Raw genomic sequence first — 21985 nt, 5'->3', positions numbered from 1 at the left:
TGCACAAGAAGGTGTTCAATCATCCACCCAGACAGGAACACTTGGGTGATGGCAATTGTGCAGACCCCACTGGAATATGTCCAGGGGCTTGTAGCCTTTTAACCGTATTTAATGTGCGGTCCCAAAATCCCAGTGGAGCTTTTCCCTCCCCCCTCCAGAAAATCTATGGTCGTTTATGGATTTCCATTTTCTTGCTATTCCTGCATGTTTCAGATATGCTAGATCACCAAAGAAAAAGATCACACTTTCAAGATGAAGCACTGCAATAGAGGCTGCAGCTGGCAGCCTGAACCACCAGTTTAAGCTGTGTTTTATGCAGAGTTTAATCAATACAGTTGTTGGTGCATAAGATGAGGTGTGCATTTAAGTACACACAAAGAGTGGCCACTTTTTCAAGAGGGAACAAAGTGCTTGTGATTGTTGCCCTTACATAAGGCAGGGATTTCATCTCTTTGAATCCCAATATTCCTCTGATGCTTTCTGCCCTAACTGCTTCTTTTAAGTCTGGAGTGAGGGGATATCCAACAAAAGCTGTTGAAAATGAAACTGAACAAACATTGTTCCACGAAGCCAATGCCTGAGATTGTGGTTATCAGACACTGTGGTTGCCAAGATTATAGGTTATGAAACTATTAGGAAGATTCACAGGAAGAAGGGGCCTGCAGCAGGGTTTTGCTTTCTATGACTGTGAGATCCTATTTGAGGATCGACGTCTAGTTGGGAGAGATGGGAACCACCTTGCAAAGTGGGACAAATGTATCTCTGCTGGCATGTATCTCTCTGGCTGACCTGGTAAGGAGGTCTTTGAACAAGACTGACAGGGAAAGGACAGACAGAGTTACCAGCAGCGTCTGTGAGAGGCTGAACACTGAGCTCCTGGAAGTCTTCATTGGCCACCACTGAGTGCAGGATGGATGGGAAAGGCTGTTTATACAGTGGGCATTTAGTTTTGGACGACCACTGCATGCAGATGAAGTGGAAGTCATGCTGGCAGGGATTCAGTTAGTTCAGTTAAGCCATGTTGCCCCAGTTATCCAAACAAACACGTACTGCTGGAAGAAACAGCTGTGGGCATGGCAGGGTGCAGCGGGTTGGGAGCTGCTCTGCCTCAGGGGTGCCCCTGCTGCTGAAGCCTCACTCTGCAAAAGAGAGGCACTGAGGTCAAGCGCTTCCTTGGTATGAGAGGCCGGGGAGCGGATGAGCTGTGAAAGGGCATTGACCTCCCAAGATATTTCTTTTGGGTCAAAAGGAAGCCACATGGGCGCTCTTGGGGCACCAGCCCACAGCCACTGCTGCATAAATACTTTTCTTGCCTTTTCCTACCCTGACTGCTGCTTCGCCTCAAGAAAGGAGGTGTCAAGGCTCAGTCTCCTGTCAGCTCAGAGAGGAGGGAGGCCTTATGTTCATATTAGATTAGCATATCAATATAATTCCTTTATCCTAATTTAATTTTCTCTTACACTACATTATTCTCTCTTCATGTCTCAACCTATGTAATGCTATTACTTCATTTTCAACACCAAGCCCTGGAATATAGAAATATGCCAAACCAATTCAATCCCGATTTCAGAAGCATTTCATGGTGTTGAGACGATTGGGTCAGTTTTTCACATGGCAGCACACTGAGTCCTGGCAGACAGGAGGCAGCTAGCAGGAATGGAGAGTGGCTCCGGGGCTCTGTGCTGAGAGATGCTGCTGTCACCCCAAATGTCAGAGAAGTGTGTCGCACCAACAGCAATGCTGACACCAGTCTGACTCTCCTCCCGTGCCTGGCACTGCTGCTCACTCACAGGAGCTTACGAGGAAATTGATCCACTTGGGAACTGAGGTCCAGCAGTCCCTGTTCAGGGGTGACCTGACAAAGGGGTGCTGGCACTGCCCCCTTCCTGCAGGGCTGCAGGATGAGACTGGGGGCCTTGGCACCTCAACCACCTTTCCTTTCCCTGCTGTCTTTTCTCCCCGATACCACTAGTGACACACACTCAGTCTTCAGGAGCCGGGCTTGAAGGCCATGGGAGTCATTTGCCAGAGAAGGGCAATCAAGAGGGAAACCATGGTTCGGCTTTCCTTTCTATGTGCAGCTCTTCTGGAACTTTCATTCCGTTCCCATTAATTTCTGTTGGATTTTGCTTCCACCTGACATTTTCCCTGGCAACTGCTGCATTTTCCAAGTATCTCAGGGCTGGTTTGGTGTGATTGGTCCTGAACAAATCCCACCAAGAGCTATCACTCTGCATGACTTTTTCACGGCAGTCTCTCTTTCTGGGGAAGTCAAACTTTTTTCTATGTGTTTTAATTATTTGATCCTCACATTGCAATTTGAAGATATCACCTTCTCTGACAGATATGCCATCACCTTGATTCACACAAGTACACTTCTCCTTACACAGAGGAGGAAATAGAAAGCAATGGTCGTATTTCAAAGCTACCCACAGTGTCAGTGGCCTAAAGTCTTATCTGACAATTATATTTGAAGGTAGACAAATCTTTTGCCTCTTTCTACTAGCTCATGCTCCTGTACAAATATTTAACAGACATGAAATTGCTCTGAAAGGGTGTTGACACAGGTACGACATGACGGGCCCCCAGAGAAGAGCGCAAACTGCAAGTGGTGCAATGGAACCTGTGAGAAAACTCTTGTCTATAGACGAGTCTGACCAAGGAAAAGCTCCAGTGCCAACCCCCACCCGGCCCAGGGACAGCCAAAGTGAAGACTTTGGTTCTGGGTTTTCCCTCGTTTGCACAGCAGCACAGCCTGTGCTCTGCTTCATACGCCTCCGCTTCTGTTAACTCAATTTTTGGGACTGGGAGAAGCCTAACGCGAACGGGAGATGCTGTTTAAGGCGAGGAACTTCTTCGGCATTGCAAAACTAACAGGGACCAGCAAGCAGCTGCTGCGACAGTTTCGGTGAGCTTATCCTTTAGTTCTGTCTGACGTTCAGTGCCATTTAGTCAGAAACCTGGAGACAAAGCAGCTGAATCCTGTGAAGGAGTGAGTGTTTCAGAGAAAGGCACTTTTTTTTCTCATTTTTAGCGCCCTTTTGCCTGCCAAGGCAGCAGGCTCTGTATCTTCAAGAGACTGGAGGATTTTCCCTTTTAATGTTTGTGAAATGCTGTTAATTCTTTCTGTGGGATTTAACAGCAAAGTCAAGAAGGAATGTTTCTTCTTGAAGTCAGTGTACACTGCAAGTACTGTAACCAATAAATAACTATCTGAATAAAGTGCAGGAATTTCTTATGCATTTAGGCAATTATCGTGCTCAACACTGGAGGAAGAAATTCTCTCCTCGAAGCTGCAAGGTGAATCTCCACTTTGGTATTTTTTTGTTTCTATATAGACTGGAGGTGTGCAAGAAAAGCATGATGCGGTGCAAGGTTTGAAGTTAACCAGGTAGACCTGGCTCTGTGATGTGGTTTTGGGTTTGTTCTTCAGCTGCGTAGATGCACCTGTCCCACATGCCTTCAGAGAAGCACCTGTATGACAGTGTTCCAGTAAGCTGCTTCTCATGCTTGTCACGTCTCCAGAACCCGGTTAAAATTAAAGACTTGAAACTTAATTCCATATCTGCCTATGTTCTCATGTTGGTGCCAGTAAGAATAACATTAACAGCATTATGTAACAAATGATTAGTGCTAAAGAAAAAATATACGAGAATTTCACATTCACAGGAATCTTAATATGCAACAAATAATTATTATTTATTGTATCTACATTCTATCAGATGAAAAACAAATGTTTTCCAAGTTCTGTGATTTATTTGCTACAGTTTTAAAGTGATCCTGAAACCTGGGTGATAATTTGATAAAGGATTTTGGATTTTCACTGCTGGCAATCAGTGGGAGCTTTCTCTGCTCAGCAGAGGTGATAGAAAAGCAAATTCGGAAAACAACTGCAGTAAAGCTGGTTTTCCAATAAAGTAATCCGATTTGTTAAACTTCCCACATAATGTTGTTAATTATTTTTAGGGGTTTTTTAACATTATAGCATAATGTTGGCATAAGCTGTCACCACTGTCTATGAGCATTGCAAGTTAAGCACACAAGTTAAGCTATACTGCAGGATAACTTAATATCTATCGGTCTGTGCTAATAGCCAAAGTAATTGCTGACCGTGCTCAGCAAGGAACAAGGCAACTGCTTGACCTTGCAATTCTGCCTGTTACATTTTAACTTTGGTATGTTGTCTCATGCTCCTTCTGTGGAATTTATTTGTCCACATCTGCCTCTCTTTCAGAGGATGTGGACAACAGGGAAGGGAACACAGTTCTTGAAGGTCATAGCAATAAAACAGAATCATCACGGGAGCATAGAGGTCAGGAGCAGACCTCTAGTCCAAGTTTCTGCTTGTAGCCTGACAACAGCATATGAGGTCAGCTATGGTTTTGCTTACTTAGCCACGTTTGAAAATCTCCACAGATGGTAATTCCAAATCCTCTCTGGGTAACCAATTTCAGTGCTTCACTATCTACCAGTGCAGAAATTAGAGGTGAATATTTCTCTGTCCACTTCTCAATCACGCTGGGTGGTAAAACAAGGCCAGTGTACAGAAGTTCTTGCTTGGCAAGTTGAGATTAGACAATATCTATCTCCTTGGAAGGAATTGTAGGCTGCAATTAGAAGCTCAAAAAGCAGCACCAAAGCTGCTCTGGAAACAATGCAGGGAAGGAGAGTAGAGTGACAAAGCAAGAAGCAATTGCATAGATATTAAAACAGGACAGGTTTTTTTTTGTTGTTCCCCCAAACTGGATAGAGTAGCAAATTCCTGTTTTGAAAAATAATAATAGAAACCTCAGCATTATGAAACTAATTTCCTTCAGAATATACACATTGAAGTTAGAGCCAATCCCTTGAATGTCAACTGAGAGCGTTGATATTCAGGGCTGGATTTCAGGAGCTTACCTTGCTAGGCTGTTTTTCATGTTATGGTGGAAGCTACCTGACCCACAAATGCCCAGCCTTTCTTATAATCTCAGGTATGTTCTATTCTGCAGCTATTGAATAAAGAAGTACAGAAGATAATTTTGCTAGCTCTGTAACACCCACTTTGAATTCAAAAATGGGCCATTTGGGTGCTTCCTAAGTGTTTCTAGATTGTTTACCTCAGATTGGAGGGGCGAGCATGGGGACAGAAGGATAACACTTATAGCAAAATATGCAACTTTGTTTTACTGATGATAGTAATGTTATGAAGATTAGTATTTATGGCTTCGAAATGTGCATTATTATTTTAAATGGTACTGCCACAAATATTTATTAAGTCACACATACACTTTACATTGTATTTCACGTAATCATTTTTCAGAGACACTCTTAGAAAATACACAGGCAACGTTACTCTAAACTTAGAAAACAAGGAATCCACTCCTTTTTTTGCACAGTGCTACAGAAAAGTCCAGCCCTTCTGCAGTCTGGGGGCCTGTGCAGAGACCAGACTCTGATGGAGCACATTGATGGGAATCTTTGTGGTGCTTAGTGGTGGATCCTCTGGCAGTCTGCATAATCTCTGGAGCACATTGCCCTGATTTATGACAGTATATACTGAGTTCCAGCAGTATTAATCTGCAGAGCATCTGCATGGGCTACTTCTTCATATAATCTCCATGTTTCTGCTGTTACACGTAATCCTTTCCACTGTGAAAAGAGTCTTAGTAATGCTTGTGGTATAATGTGTATCTAAAGCACTTCTAACGTGTCCAGAGGGAAAACACACACCGTTTAGATATCTTCATTTAAATAAAATATTCTGCTACATGATTTTAAAGTCATGCAGTTTGTACTGTGATGCCAAATGGACAGTAATAATGTGCGGTACCATTCCCTTAAGAGCTGCTCTCGTCCTCCAGTTTCAGTTGGAGCCTATGCCATAAACTTCTGCAGAAAAAGTCTTCCCCTCCAGATTTAACTAATATAAACCCAAAATCTCCAGAAGCCATAATAGACGTATCCACTACCAGGGCTTTTATTCATTGGAATTAACAGAAGAATGAACAGAAATTCTATTTTTTTCCCCCTGAATTTTCCTATCTGTGAGTTCCAGGGCTTGGTAATTGACAGGTGCTGTAACTGAGCTTGGCCTCAAAGGTGAGCTAAAAGGAAGCCTACTCGGAAGTACAGAACCAGTAGCTGCACTCAGTCCGTTTGTTTGCATTGCTTTGGTCTCTATTCCATCAGATCAGTCTAAAAATGCTGCCTTTAATTAAGAAGACGTGTTTAGTGTGTACCCATCCAAACCTTAGCAAGAGTACAGTGCGGGCTGTGTTGTGCTAAAGAGGGCTGTAGATAGAGTGCCAGAGAAGGGGCTAAGCTAATCTTAAGCCTGTGGAAACGTGGGCTTGGATGTGACTTTTGTTAAGACATCTCATCTAAGCTAGAGGAGATTTGATCATGTAACTTCCGCGGATGATTATCAATATCCAATTTCATGTGATTCTGAAGTTGTAAATCTGGCTGGAGGCCAAAATACACTGAATAAATACACTTCATATGCCCGGAACATTTCTGGTGTGGTAGGAGAAGGGCACATGTCTATTTTGTTGGGGTTTTTTACCCTCTTCCACAGTGTAGTCAAGAGATTTCATACACATACATGGAAATGACACAATTTTTGTCAAGGGAGGTGGAGTATGGCAAGTGTCTACCATCCACAAAGCACGAAGAGGGGAGAGAGACCACCAAGATCCATTCCTTGTATTCTGTGCCCCCAAAAGGCAGCTTTGCGGTCTGTGCATAAACCATTTCACCAAGCTCTGAATGCATTTATGCATTTGTTTTTATTTGATTAGGCAGCATGCAGTCAAGTCACGTGCATATCTGAAAGAAAAAGAAACTACATCTAATGCACAGTTTATAATACAGTTTGAGATTGAGTAGTGGCCCATATAATGTGTAATGGCATGTTGTCTCTGACAGTAAAAGTTAACACAGGCCATCAAGCTGATCCAGCTGGGTCAAGTGAAGGGAGTGGGAGAGATCTCAGCTGCTTGCTCATTGGCTTTAGCATGAGTACAATTTAGTAGCATTAGAGTACAAAAAAGCTTATATTTTTTGCTCTTTTGACACAGATATGGGCCACCAGCTCAAAAGAATGTTCATCTGAAAGGTCGTGACCTCCTTACTCTACAGAACTACACAGCAGATGAGCTGAAGTATTTGCTGTGGATGGCCTCAGATTTGAAACAAAGGATAAAGCACAATGGAGAGGTAAAATGCTTTGACTGTCATTTAGGTCACTCAGATGTTGGAATAAATATTGTTCTGAAGAGTATTGGTATTGAGCTGTTCAGCTGACTTGTCCTAAACAACATCACCTGAGCTCTTAAATACTGTAAATCTTGTGCTGCAAATCAAAGAGCCTTCATGTAAACTGTTCAGAGATATTCTTTAAATACTTCAGAGGACTTTGCAAGTGAAAAAGTTAAACAGCTTTGCATAGCTAACTCCCTGTTGTCCGCTAACACCATCCATCAACACATGGTGTACATGCAGCATGAAATGAGGGAAATGGAAGATACTTCCCTGCGTTGGACTAAATTAGTATCAGAGTTCTCCTTAATGCTAGCTCAAATTGAGTGCCAAAATGCAGTTGCTTTTTGCCTCTAGCATTACTTCTTTCACTTTAACCTTTCTACTGCTAAAAATTCCTTGAAAGGCAGGAGAACAAAGCTACTGTTAAAAAGCCACCTGTGTAACTTTTCCAATGCCGAATTAAAATGTGAAAGAAGTATTTCACACTATAAAGTGTATAATGACTATAAAATTGAAATGCCTTCAATATTGATGTTCCAGTATTTGCCTTTGATGCAAGGAAAATCTTTGGCCATGATTTTTGAGAAGAGAAGCACAAGAACAAGATTATCTGCAGAAACAGGTAGGTCTGAACGATGGCATAGACAGATTTTATGTGAAATCGTATACTGTGAGTATGTACTGAAAAACACTGCATAATTTTGTATCTATCAATTTCTACTCAGAAGAAACCTAAAGTTTGAAAGCAAAAATAGGAAAGGAATGGTAGCTAATTGTGTTTCACCTTGCATATTAATGTCACAAGCACATCCTTTTGGTCACTGAAATTTCACCAGATCATTCCAAAACATGATAGATCAGAAATAAAGTAACAGGCAGAAGTAAGTATTTCTAGTGTAAGCTCATAGTTGTACTGGCAAGATGCACATTTCCTAACATCTATTTTAGATTTTAGTAAGCATCACAAATTTAATTCTGTGCAAGCTCTAAGAAATATTTTTCCAATGTATTATGCATTACCGTTGTCACATTTCCAAGTTATGTGTTTAGGCTGGGAATCATAGTAATGCCTTCATATAAATTAGGGGAAAAAAATATTTAACATGGTTACCTACAGGGGAAGATAACTTCATGGAGACTCCAGGGTATTTGCCTAATAAGATCAGGCACTGCAACATTATTCTTTTAGGATACAGTCCTCCAAACATTGAAACACATACATATCTTTGTCTACATGTTGATTGTTCAGAAGTCAGTGGGACTGCTGAAATAAATTATTCATGTGCTTGCATGTTAACAAGGAGTAACCATGATTTGATGACCCATCAAGGAAGGAGAAGCTTGACCTTCTCATGCTTAAGTTGACCCAGCATCCCTTAGGCTGACTTCTCCCTATTGAAAGGACAGGAAACTTGTTGAGTGTTCACATTTCTTTACAAGCTGTAAGGGACAAGATAAAAATAATGGAAGGAAGAAGCAGATATGTTAACTGCAAGCATTTCTGAATTTGCCTTTATATCCTCTGGCACAGACATTTACCTGCTGATCCTGCTCTTCATGTAGACTTGTTGTTGCTTTCTGTTTTCTCCAGATAAGCAGGACTTGTGAATGGGTTTCTCTTGTGTGTTCCCTCTCTGTGAATACCACCATCCTTTTAGTTCCAGAGTTTTTAGTCCAGTTTCTAGTTGCCTGTCATACTGGTGAATGGACAGGTAACGACAAATTCTCTAAATCTGTTTATCCTTCATGCTTCTAAATTCAGAGGGAAGCACTATTTAGTCCTTGGCTTTTGAAGGCTAATGGAAGGGGGAAGCTCAGGAAAGTTCAAATGAATTAATTTAAGGATGGGAGTTAATGCACATAAATTCATCCAAGAGGGATTAAGCTCCAGTGAAATAAAACCAATTTATTTCTGAGTGAGAACTTCCACAAGGGAGTTTAACGCAGTTTAACTTCTGTGCATTAACTTCACACCTCCAGTTAATTGGTCTTAAGTCTCCTAAGCCTAAGACTTTGTTTCAAAGGCAGACTCAAGTTTTTTCTGTCCATGGAAACTCTATACATTTCAGCTGCTTTTTAAGAAACATGGCTTCTCTCTTGGAATTTCTAACTCGAAAAAAATGTGGGGTCGCATGTGTTCCTTTTAGCTAAATAAGCTAATTTAATACCAATTTTCTAATGTCCACTGAAAGTGGACATTGAAGTGGTGCAGACTGTTTGTTTATAAAATACCCGAGTCATCTCAAATAGCATTTCCTACAAGTTGCACCTTCAATATCTTCGAAGAGGTCACTTGTGGGAAGGTTCTGGTGATGAGATTAGTCTAAACAAACTTTGCAGCTCTCAGGAACAACTAGATGAAAATCAATGGGTTCATTATGAAGGAGTAGAGACTTCGAAAGCACTGATTACAAAATCTGCTCTGTGCAGTGTCTAGGAGATTGTTGCCATATACAACACCATGAAAGTCTTTTCAGAAGTCCTGCTGTCCCTATGCCTATAAAGAACACCATTATTGAAAAATAAACAAACAGAGTTACAGAATGGCTGAGGTTAGAAGGGATCTCTGGAGGTCATCTGATCCAACCCCCCTGCTCAAGCAGGGTCATGTAAAGCCAGTTGCCCAGGACCCTGTCCAGAAGACTTTTGAATAGCTCCAAGAATGAAGACTCCACAACCTTCTGGGGCAACCTATACCAGTGCTCAATCATCCTTTCAGTAAAAAAGTGTTTCGTAATTTTTCGGAGAGAGCCTCCTGTGATTCAGTTTGTGCCCATTGCACCACTGAAAAGCATCTCACTCCATCCTCTTTGCACCCTCACGTATTTTTACACATTAGTAAGATTACCTCTGAGCCTTCTTTTCTCTAGGCTATGCAGTCCCAGCTCTTTCAGCTTTTCGGTATGTGAAAGATGCTCCAGTCCCTTAGTGATCTTTGTGGCCCTTTGTTAACACAGACATACTGACTCTCTCCAATATGTCCATGTCTCTCTCATACTGAGGAACCCAGAACTGGACTGTTGGAGCAGTTCCGGAGGAGGGCCATGAAGGTGATCCAAAGGCTGGAGCACCTCTTCTATGAACACAGGCTGAGAGAGTTGGGGCTGTTCAGCCTGGAGAAGAGAAGGCTCCAGGGAGATCTTATAGCAGCCTTCTAGTACTTAAAGGGGGCCTGCAAGAAAGCTGGAGAGAGACTTTTTACAAGGGCGTGTAGTGATAGGACAAGGAGCAATGGCTTTGAACTGAAAGAGGGTAGATATAGATTAGATCAAAGGAAGAAATTTTTTACAGTGAGGGTGGTGAAACACTGGAACAGGTTGCCCAGAGAAGTTGAGGGTGAGCCATCCCTGGAAGTGTTCAAGGCCAGGCTGGATGAGGTTTTGAGCAACCTGGTCTAGTGGAAGGTGTCGCTGCCCATGACAGGGGGGTTGGAACTAGATGATCTTTAAGGTCCCTTCCAACCCAAAACATTCTATGATTCTGTGATTCTATGGACACTCCAGGTATGGCCTCACCAGTGCTGAGTAAAGAGGAAGGATCACCTCCCTCCACCTGCTGGTAATATTTTGCCTATTGCAGCCCAGAATACCATTCACCACCTTTGCTGAAAAGGCACATTGCTTGCTCATATTCAACTTGGTGTCCACCATGATCCCCGAGTCTTTTTCTGTCAACCTACTTCCCAGCTGGGTGGCCCCCGTCATGTACTGGTGCACGGGTTTGTTCTTCCTTGGGCGCAGGACTTTGCACTTCTCTTTGCTGAACTTCATGGGGCTCCTGTCAGCCTGTCGAGGTCCCTCTGGATCGCAACACAACCCTGTGGTGTATCAGCCACTCCTCCCAGTTTTGTGTCATCAGCAAACTCCCTGAGGGCACACTCTGCCCCATCATCCAGATCATTAATGAAGATGTTAAACAGGATTAGACCCAGTATTGTCCCCTGGGGTACACTACTAGTCACTGGCCTCTAACTAGACTTTGCACCACTGATCACCACCCTTTGGACCTGGCCATTCAGCCAGTTCTTAACCCACCTCACTGTCTGCTCATCCAGCCCATATATCAACAGCTTGTCTATGAGGATCTCATGGGAGACAGTGTTAAAGGCCATAATGAAGTCCAGGTAGAAAATACCCACTGCTCTCCCCTCATCTACCAGGTCAGTCATTTCATCATAGAAGTTTATCAAGTTGGTCAAGCATAACTTCCCCTTGGTGAAGCCATGCTGACTACTCCTGATGATTTTCTTGTCCTTAATCTGCCTGGAAATGGTGTCCAGGATTAGCTGCTCTATCGCCTTTCCAGGAATCAAAGTGGGGCTGACTGGCCTGTAATTCTGAGTCCACCTTCTTGCCCTTCTTGAAGGTAGAGGTGACATTTGCTTTCCTCCAGTCTTTGAGCACTTCTCTCAGTCACCATGATTGATCAAAGATTATCAAAACATTACTTTATAATGCATTATAAGAGAACAGTTGACGTTTGTGGCTTTTCCAACTTACTATACCTTTAAACTGTTTTATTCTGATGACATTGCAACTGTACTGGATAATGTACAGCTCCTTGTGATATAATAAATTGTCCCTTTACTCTCTTGAACAAATATAATCTTGTCCTAATTTCTGGAACCTGTATTATTTTACCATTTCTAAAAGTAGTAGTGGTGTTGTAAGTTTAATGAACTACAAGTAACTTCCGTAGAGTATTGGCAAAGTAAATCCAGTTTTGTGGAGCCTACTAGATTTATTGCTGTCACTGACTGTTATATTGGAAAATGTGACATCTCTGCTATTATTCTGGAAAATGTCATCTGTCTGCAGTCAGAATCCCATACTCATTCTGCATAAAATCTTGCATATTTTTTGAAAACAAAAGTATTCCACATGTTCATATATTACTTGTAAAAATAACATCCTTGGGCATGGCATAAAGGTGAATGCCCTGGGTTTGTTATAGCTTTGATGTGAAGTATTCTGATTGTCACTGTTTCTCTTAAAATATACAGCTGCAGTTATGTTTTAGTGAACAAGTCATAAATAAATCCAACCATTTCACAGATGTTGAATGCAGACAGTACTTCACAGGGTAGAAATGGAGATGAAACAGCACAGGCAGAAAAGCTCTGTATACCTTCTTTTGTTGTGCACTGGAATATACAAGGTCTTAACAGCTTTACAGAGATTCGCTGCCTCTGGCTTTAGTGGAATTACTCCCAGCTCACTCCTTTTACACGGCGGAGTGAGAGGAACATGATATCCATGCCTGAAGACTGCTACGTACAGTCACAGAAATAATTGCATCACTTCATATGTTCTAATATAGTGGGGATGGTATTGCATGGCAGGAATACAGGGTATGGTTCTTATTGGAATGGCTAGTATTATTTAGCATGGCTACATTACAGAGGGGAGAGAGTACTCTTTTAGCTTACTCTCCACTTAGAGGGGTAGCTTTAAAAAATGGCTTACCAGTTTTTAAGTTTCTACTTTAGGAATATTCCCGTAATTGCTGCCTAGAAGAGTTCTTTGTTATCAGTCTAAACTGAAAAATGCTTTCTAGTTTTTAAGTCCTGGCAGACGGTGAGGAAACTAACAAATTCAAATCCAGATGTCTTGAAATATGAAAAAGGATCCTTCCTTTGAGTTTGAGAAGATGGCAGTGTATGTCTCCTGGTGATGACGGGATAGCTGCACAACTGTGTGAACTAGAGGATTCACTTTGGCCCACTTACTTACCCAATGTAGCAGGCTAGAATGGAGATTTAACCTATGTCTGTGCAACCACCAGCACTCATGTCCTACACGAAAGAGTTTGCATAAGTGGGCTCAATAATGTGCTACGTCCTGAGGCATAAAACTGTTCACTTTTAAAACTAACAGTAGTAAGAATTGTGGACATGAGGTAATAATTTTTTCTGGGTCTGCAGTATGAACATTTAATATAGTTTGCTGAAGATGCCAAGATTCATATAAACACTTAGCATGTGGCTTTGGATATGACCAGCTTGTGACAACAAAGAGGATTAGATCTTCCAGTTTAACACAGCACTCCAATGTGTGCTCATTTGCTGAATTGGTGCCTGCATATCTTCAAAAGTCGTCATTTTTTTCTTTCTACTAGTAGTCTGGATGAAAGAATCTGAAGCTTAGATTCTTCCTCTGCAACTATATACAAAGCTAGGGCACAGAGCTCCTGTATTTCCAGATGGAAAGTTTGGGATAGAAATATGTTCCCAGGACCTGCACAGATGGCCAGTTCACAAGCAGAAAGCCCAACACATTAGGACTCTGCTATGTACACAGACTCCAGGTGGTAGCTCTGACTGGGCTGCCTGACATCTGGCAATTCTGAATAAATGGCCAGATTCCTCTTTTTCTACCTGGACATCATTTATAGAAAGCAGAACATGTCCATGAGAGCCTGTCCAGACTGTGAAACATCTACCAAAGTACGTATTTAGAAGCCTAAAATGCAGTGCTGTTCTATTGTGCAGAACTTGTGGGGATAAATCACTGACATAATTGTATATGACTTCAAAAAAAAACCCAAACAACCAACCAAGAAGCTGGACAGGCAAAGTTACTACAAATGGCATTTCATCTTTGAGATCTTGACTTAAAAAACTTGTGTTGAATAGATAGGCTGTAGTGTCCAGGCAACAGTTTACACACACATTCCCAAAGATACAGTGTTTGTGTCTGAGCTGCAGAGAGGATGTGGAAGCATCTGAGGAAACCTAAGTATTTTTCCTGCCTTAATACAAAAATGCTTCTGAATAACCAAGAAAGGAGGGCAAAGCAACCAGCAAATTTGTAGTGCTTTTCTAACAGCAAATAGTAGTAGTAGAATAAGTGATGCTTCATTCTTAAAAGTTTGATGTATCTGTCTCTAGTCTTGTTGAGATTTGGAGCAAACCTTAACGATGACAAAGGAAAACTAAAATCAGATCTATTCAATAAAATGAGTATACACTGGGTGGATGGAGTAGAATTTATTAGAGTATTTATTAGAGTATTTTTATCTGTTGCATTTTAAAGTCTAGAGACTGGCTGAACTGGTGCGAAGTGGAAGACCTCACCTCAACCCTGTTGCCCACATGGGATGGAAGTTACTAAGGGCTGCTCTGTATTAGGGGCCCAGGCCTGCTGCCTGAACCTAGTTGCTTGGTTTCACCTTGGTGAAAGGTTTCAGTGTTCGCTCCTGGTTTAATCTTTTTTCGAAGTGCAGCTGTGGGATCAACTTTTTCGCCTTTGGAAGGCTGGTACAAACATCGTGTTGAGGCTGCAGTCCTGACGATGTCTGCAGTGCCATCTACTGGCTACAACCAGCCCAAGCAGCTTGGAACCTTTTTTCCTTTCTTTTATTTCCCACCTTCCTCCTTTTTTTAATCTTTTTTTTTTTTTTTAAATCTTTTTTCTCTCTCTCTTTTTTTTTTTTTTTTTTTTTTTTGACAGCACGGAATTTGTTAGCACCTCCAAGAGATCACGGTTTGTTAGAGAAGAGGAATCTCTGCTCTTTTGTGCTGTATGCAGCCTTTCTTTTCCTAGCAATAAAAACAAGATGGGCTTCCTTCTAGATTTTTGTCACAATAAAAGACTCCTTCCCTCACAGCATTCTGTCAACAGGGTTGATTTTTCCACACCGACATGCTCTGGAAATTTCCTTCATCATGGATATCAGTGACAGGGCAAGACCTCCCTGGCAATTTCTCTACTAGAAGGGAGATGTTCTTATGCAGAAAATCTTCCCCAGCACACAGAAAATGCCTTACAGGGCTACCTACAGCCCAGTTCAAATCCTACACTTTGTACGTGCCCTGTTGTAGAACTCTGTGTCCTATGCTAAGATTGTGCTAAACCATTTGTGACAGTTCATAAAACAGCCCCCCTCAGGCCTCATCCTCCCAGTACATGCCCACGATGGACTTTACACTGAGATTGAGTGGAGGAAGGCTTTAGACTTAAGCCAGGCAAAGGCTGGGAGACTCAAGTGCTGGTGAAAAATGCTGTCTTCCTCCTTGTCTGTGTCAGCTGGTTGCTTGTGGTAGCTTTCTAGTGGTGGTGCAATGGAAATAAGGCAGGACAGAATTTGAGAGTTGCCCTTAGCATGTAATTTGTCTTTATCCAAAATACTGTCCAGACATCTTCTAAGTTCTCCGAAGTGTTTCATATTCTTAAATGATGCTCAGGTCTTTCCATGGTTTCCCGGTCAGGAATGGATTTCATTCTTCAGGCCTAATTCATCCAGTTTCTTGTCTTACCTTCTAAATTCCTAGCTTTTGCAGGGTGGAGGGATGCTGGCAGTTCCTGAGATCTTTCCTTTTCTCTGTCACATTGTAATTTTTAAGGCCCTTAAAAATTGTGACATAGCTCAAGTTTGCTACAGTGTATGAGGAGACTTAGGGTTTTCTATCTGAGTGAATATACTTGAAGCTTCTTGCAAGGATGGGGAATTACACCTAGTGACTCAGATGACCTTCTAGGGTGCTAAGTCCCTTGAAGTAGAAATTCAGCATGATGAGTAGATTACCTATCTCTTAACAGGGAGCCACAGTGATGCTTTTGGCAATATGTAGCCTTGCAGCTTGAATGACTATTCCTATGAACACAGATGAGAACGGATGCCTAAGGATTTCAGCAAAGCATCACATTTGAGTGGTTTTATTCCAAAATGCATTTATCTGTGTCTTTTGTGTCTGACTTTTAAGTGTTTGAAACATTTGGATGCCCTGCTGAGTTTTACTTTTATTGCTGTAAATGTCTTTTACATGAAAAAGATTTTGAATCTTGGCTGCAAACATGAGGTGCTGGTGTTTAATTTCTTTTTTTATTTGTCATCACTGTAGGACTTGCTCTCCTTGGAGGACATCCTTCCTTCCTTACAACACAAGACATACATCTAGGCACTAATGAGAGTCTCACAGATACAGCAAGGTTGGTAAAATGTCACTTGATTGATTACTCTGTATTTGGTAGTTGATCAGGCCGAAACCTATTTTACAGAATTTTGGAAGCTAATATTTTCTTTCTGGAAAATGTCAGAAGGTACTCCAAATTTCTTAAATATTTAGTGATCAGCTCACAGAATCTGTACTTCAGTACACGATCATTCCATCCACTCTAGCTCTCTAAAACATCTCACAATGAGATTTTTTACCAAATTTGGCATGTAGAGTGTTAATGAGAGTGACAGTCACACAAATAGAAACATTTTATGAACCTTAGCAATATAGGTCCGCTGATGACATATTCAAACAAGACTAGAACCTTCCAATCCTGTTGCTCCTCATGGAGCTAGAAGTACAGCTGACTGGAAAATCAAAAAGCAAAGACTTTATCTACCCTAGTTAAGCCGGGGCAGATAGACATTAACCTAGCTGCAATGACAGGGTGGCACCGAAGACCACTCTGGTCCCACTATTTCAGCAGCATCAAACTTGACCAACACTCTGCAGCCAGTTTCTGATTTCACGTGCCCTCCTCCACAGCTGTACCCACTGTCAGGACTGCTGTGGAGCCTGGGCTAGTTCTTTTACTGGCATCCCTGGAAGATCTTAGTCATGCCCAGTCCTGCAGGGATGGGTAGCTGGCAGCCTATCCCTATAGCCATAGCAGGGAAGACTGAGCTCAAGGTTTTTTCTCCAGTGGATTCCCTCCGATGTTGCAGAAAGGAGGCAGAACATGAGGTTATCTTTTGCTACTCTTGCTGTTTTTCATAGCACTTCATGTATTAAAGACCCATCCAACCTCAGTATTGTACTGCTTGCTAGGCAGCCCTTTTGCAGCCTGAGGTCGATTCAGTCTGGCTCAGTTGTTGGAAGGTTAGTAGTGTCTGAAAGGACCTTTTTGTTCTGGTGAAAGATGCGCAGTATCAAGCTCGTCAGGCTCAATTCAAAATATGCAATTGGCCAGCTGAGGTTGCATTGCCTCTTCTCTATACTACAATTTTAACAGTCAGTCAGAGAGATTGTTTGAGAACTATGTTGCTGTTCTCTCTGTGACGAAATCTAAGGAAAATGTAAGGAAATGGCCAAACATTTGAACATTTAAAATTTTCCTTTCTTACTTTTAACCACTGAAGTGGAAGACATGTTGGTGTTGGTAGTAGAAAGTCGAAATTCCAGTCTCTTGAAGCTTGAAAGTACTTAGCTCTCACTCCCTGCTAGATACATAACTCTGTCAGTATCAAAGTAAGCTGCAACGATAGTGTTCAGATGTTTCAACAAAAGTGTGTCCCACTGCCTTGCTTTAGTAACTACAAGTTTAAAAGACTCAAAAATAGTTGAAACTTCTGGGCCTACAAAGTGAGCAAATTAATCTGAAACTTAACAGTCAAGTCTGAGGTACGTTAGGGCACTGTGTCCAGTGGCTGCTATGCCCGGTTCAGCAGAGCTCATACACTGCCATGAGATTCAAATACATCCCCTTAAAAGAAATTCCTCATACATCATGAGACATAGCCCCTGTTTAAGCAGGACAGCTGTAGCTTCATCAAAGTGTGCTTTTTAAATGCTTCAGAGCGCATGTATCCCAGCTACAGTTCTACCGGCGTGATGGAGGATTTGTCAAGTCAAACATACATAGGTTACCATATGATATTAAAGGTGAATGGGAAACGTATCAAAGGTAAATCCCTCACACTGATGTAAATAAGTATCATTCTCCAAACGTCTTGCCTTTTCTTCCATTCTTACTGGATCATTGTAAGCAGAGAGCTTCTCAGCAGAGAAGTGGGAGGAGGAGAGGATGCTGACAGCAGGCGCAGTAGGAGGGAGATGGGAGGCTGGTGCTGAGAGATTGAGGCTGAAGAGACCAAACCTGACATGGTGAGCAGGAGTACTGGCACGTTAGGCTGGAAAGACAAAGATCAGCTATTTACATCAACTTAAAGAAACTGAAATTGGGAAGGGGTGGGACACACCAGAGCAGAGGGGAATGAATGAATGAATGAATGAATGAATGAATGAATGAATTAATTAATTAATTAATTAATTAATTAATTAATTAATGAAAAAGTGCAGAGGTGTCACATTTGGGGAGGAGTGACTTCAGACTCCAAGACAAAATTATGTGCAAGGATTACAATGCCACCAAAGGTGGCAGGTGAAGACAAAGAAAGGGCTGATTTACCAGGGCCAGTGTGAAATTGCACTGTTGTACTTGTGAATGGGAAGGGAAGGACAAATTGTGAGTCTTCAGAGCAGTATGTCAGGGTGCCATGTCGGCTGGTGGCTGAGGTGCCAGGAGCTCCTCCTGGGTCAGGCAGGGCAGGGCCTCTTCAGCCAGCATCCATTCCCCTGCCCCTAGCCAGGGAGCAGGGCAGTCAGGAGGCAGCTCAGAGCAACCACAGCCCAGGACATCTCTGTGGGGATGGGAGTGGGCCAAGGCGAAGCTGCAACATCAGCCTGCAGGTGGGGGTCCAGGTCAGGATCAGCATGGGCATGGTTACAGCGCAGCACAAGTGTGATTCTGTCGTGGTTTTAGGCTGATCCAGCAACTAAAACTCACATAGTCTCTCCTTCTCCAGTAAAGTAGAGAGGAGAGAAAAAAAAAACAAAGGGACTGAGGGTTGAGACAAGAACAGAGGGAGCACCCACCAACCATGGTCCCGGGCAAAACAGACAGGGCTTTCTCAAAGCAAAACAGTTTATTAATGGTTACTTAGAAGGACAAAGGGAAACAAAACCGATTACTCGAGAGGACAGAAAGAAACATAACCAGATCTTAAAACCGACACTTTCCCCCCCCCTTTCCTTTTCCTCCCGGCTCTACCTCCTCCCCCCAGCAGCACAGGGGGCAGGGACTGGGGGAGTGCAGGTCAGTTCATTCCGTGCTGTTACTGCTGCCTCTTTCTTAAAGGAGAAGGAGTCCTTACACCCTTTTCCCCTGCTCCAGTGGATCCCCTACCCACGAGGAAAAATCCACAAACTTCTCCAGTGTGAGTCCAGCCCACTGGAAACAATCCTTCCCCACAGATTGCTCCGGTGTGGGCTTTACCACAGTCTCGGATTCTTAGGGAGTTGTAGCCACTCGCTCCGGCGTGGGTCGTCACGCAGACTCCAGATGCCTCTCTGCCTTGTCGTGTATCCCAACACGACCATCCTCAGGCTCAGGCATCTTCTCCCCACGGGCTGCAAGTGGGTCTCTACTCCACTGAGGCCGTCCTGGTTGCAGGGGGGCCGCCTGCCATCTCACCACCAGCTGCAGGGAAAACGGCTCCGGCACACCTCCTCCCGCTCCATCCTCACTGACCTGCTGTCGATGCAGCTGTTTCTCTCAGATCTCAGTCCTCTCCAGGTGAACTCAGTCCAGGGGGCACCCCGGGAGTGGGGTGCCCCCGAGTTCCCCAGCTGGCTCTGCCGCTGCCATCCTCAGTGGGCGGCGCCGGCCCGACGCAGGCAGCTGCCCGGCCGGGAGCCAGGGAGCGGGGGCAGTGCCCTCCTCCCTTCTCTGCTCGATCCTGGGCAAAGCACCTTTTCCGGTTCCTTTGTCCTGACTTAAATAGGGCAATTCGCAGAGGCGCCCTATTGGCTCAACCCCGAGGGGGATGGCAGTCTGATCTGGTGGCCAGAACTAAGCCTAACCCGGTTCCAAAACTGGGGAGGTCGCAGGGAGCAAAACCCCTCTCCTGCCACCAGAATCCCCACCCCCTCCACATCAAACTATGACAGATTCTCAAGAGAAGGGGGTTTGCTCTGGTGGAGGCTCCTTGCAGTGCTGTCTGGGAGCTTCCTCTTCCCCCGCCCCTGCCCCCGATATCAGCGTGCCCTCAGCTGCACTATTACGGAGTTGGTTCTGAGCCCCAGCAGCCAAACCTCTGGGAGGGGAAGGATGTGGTCAAAACCCTTATGCAGTGCTCCCTTGCAATAACCTCTCCAAGCACCATCCCTGGTGAGATAAGCCTCCATCCCTGGAGGCTCGCTGCCATTCAGATGCCAACTCTGCAGAAAATCCAGGTGTGTTCTGATACACAAATTGACATGCTTTGTATAGGCTGGTTTTCATTTCTTCTTCTTCCCAAATAGGATAATACAGGGCCATTAAATCTTTGGTTCAGTCTCTTGAATGACCTGTTTGCACAAGCAAAAGGGAAAAAGAAAGACAATAAGCTACAAGAAAAAAGGCAAAAAGTGGAAGCAATAAAGTCTTCCAGTCACTCTGGCGGAGTCCGCATTCTGTGGAGAAAGCTCCCACAATATCTGCTTCTCATGCAAACCTTCAGCCCTCCTTTTCTCTGTCACTGCTTGATCTTCCAGGTCAAGTCCCTATTTATGACCCTGACCTGAGGATTTTGTTCCTCTGCTGAGTTGCAGCACTTGCCTGCTACAGTGAAGTGAGGGCTTTCCCAAGTCCTTACAGAGCCTCACATGCTCTGCTTATTGACTTTGCTTAATGAAGGCTGAGCAGTTTACCCAAAAGAACAACCTGAGTGTTAATTCCTTGGCATTTCTTGTGAATGAAGGACAACAGGCCAACCTCATTCAAGAATAAAAAAGAATGCCTGTAGTAGACCCAGAGGGTATTTCAAATATTTACAGCCATGTGTCTAGGGCTCTGAAGGCCTTAGAAGTACTTCAGATTGAGACTTAAAGCAAAAGGGGCACAGATCTATATAAGTCCCAGTTTTTATTAGAATTGCTGCAGGTAAGGGTTGAAAGGACTGCTGCTGTGAACATATTTTTAGTGACTTATTACCTGCTCATAATACAGTTCTTCTATGCTTCACAAGACATTTACATTTACGCTGACACAGTAGCAAAAAGTTACCACCCATTAAGGAGCTCTAAGCCTTTCAGTGCTGTTTGGCATGTCTGATATATTACGTGAAATGAAATACAAGTGCTGTATCTGTATTTTCCACTGTAGAGCAGTTCCATTGTGCACCACTGTAGCTCAGTGGCCATAAGGTTCAGTGACAGCACTGAAGAACTCACAGGATGATTTTACCAGTCCACTGACATTATTAGGGGATGAATCTCTGCATCTATGGGGAATGGGTTTACTTCTCACCGCTTACTGAGAACACATCTACCATATGCCCTTGTAAGACTATGAATGACAATGAGGTAGTCTTGTCAGAAATTTAAACCTTTTGAATGGATACATTCTTTCAAAAAAAAAACAAACCCAAAACTACCTTGGATAGCAATATTCCACCTGAAATATATGCAAATGCCTCATTTGCAAATGCAGAGATCAGCCACACCAAAAAGGCATACTTTCATTTGTGTGTAATTTTGGATTCCTCAGAGGATACAATTGAGTAAAAAATTCTGGCTATTTTCTGTAGAAATAAAAGTTATTTTGAAAAAAAAAAGAGATACGTAGCATTAAGATACACTTATATATTTCCAGGTTCTGGGATTTTGAAATTTATAGGCTCACAGTCTTACAAAAAGATCAAAAAGAGAAAAAGACCTTGTAGATGGTGATAATACAGGAATCTTAAATGAAAAGTCACCTGACAAGCCTGCAGTTATTCCCCCTCACCTTCCAAAACTTCACCTTTACTAAAGACTCTTATTTAGCTGGGTCTTTTTTCCTACGCAATCCTGGACTTACATGGTTTCCTTTAAATTGATTTGATTACAGGAGACTTCATCTCCTCAGATGAGGTCTATTTCTTTTTTTTTTTTTTTTTTTTGCTGAGTTCAATTTGATTTTGATTTCACAAAGGATAAACCCAATTTCCACTTGGGTTCCCTGCTATAAGATATGACATCTAGAAATGCTGGCAGAACGAC

At 42.9% G+C, this 21985-nt stretch overlaps 1 protein-coding gene across 2 annotated transcripts in view; it reads left to right on the top strand.

Annotated features, from left to right (window-relative positions):
* Positions 1-2831: 2831 nt before the first annotated feature.
* The window catches only part of OTC (ornithine transcarbamylase), a 32400-nt gene continuing 13246 nt past the window's right edge, over positions 2832-21985 (top strand). The window contains exons 1-4 of one of the 2 annotated variants that reach the window (XM_086608573.1): positions 2832-2908; positions 7062-7200; positions 7786-7867; positions 16088-16175. In XM_086608573.1, the coding sequence (XP_086464699.1) occupies positions 2832-2908; positions 7062-7200; positions 7786-7867; positions 16088-16175 (386 nt within the window). Of the gene's footprint in view, positions 2911-7057; positions 7201-7785; positions 7868-16087; positions 16176-21985 lie in introns of both variants that reach the window. The other variant, XM_086608582.1, reaches the window with a different exon arrangement.

This window comes from Tauraco erythrolophus, chromosome 1 (genome assembly GCF_009769465.1).
Source record: "Tauraco erythrolophus isolate bTauEry1 chromosome 1, bTauEry1.pri, whole genome shotgun sequence".
NCBI lineage: Eukaryota > Metazoa > Chordata > Aves > Musophagiformes > Musophagidae > Tauraco > Tauraco erythrolophus.
This window is presented reverse-complemented; position numbering and strand designations above follow the sequence as displayed.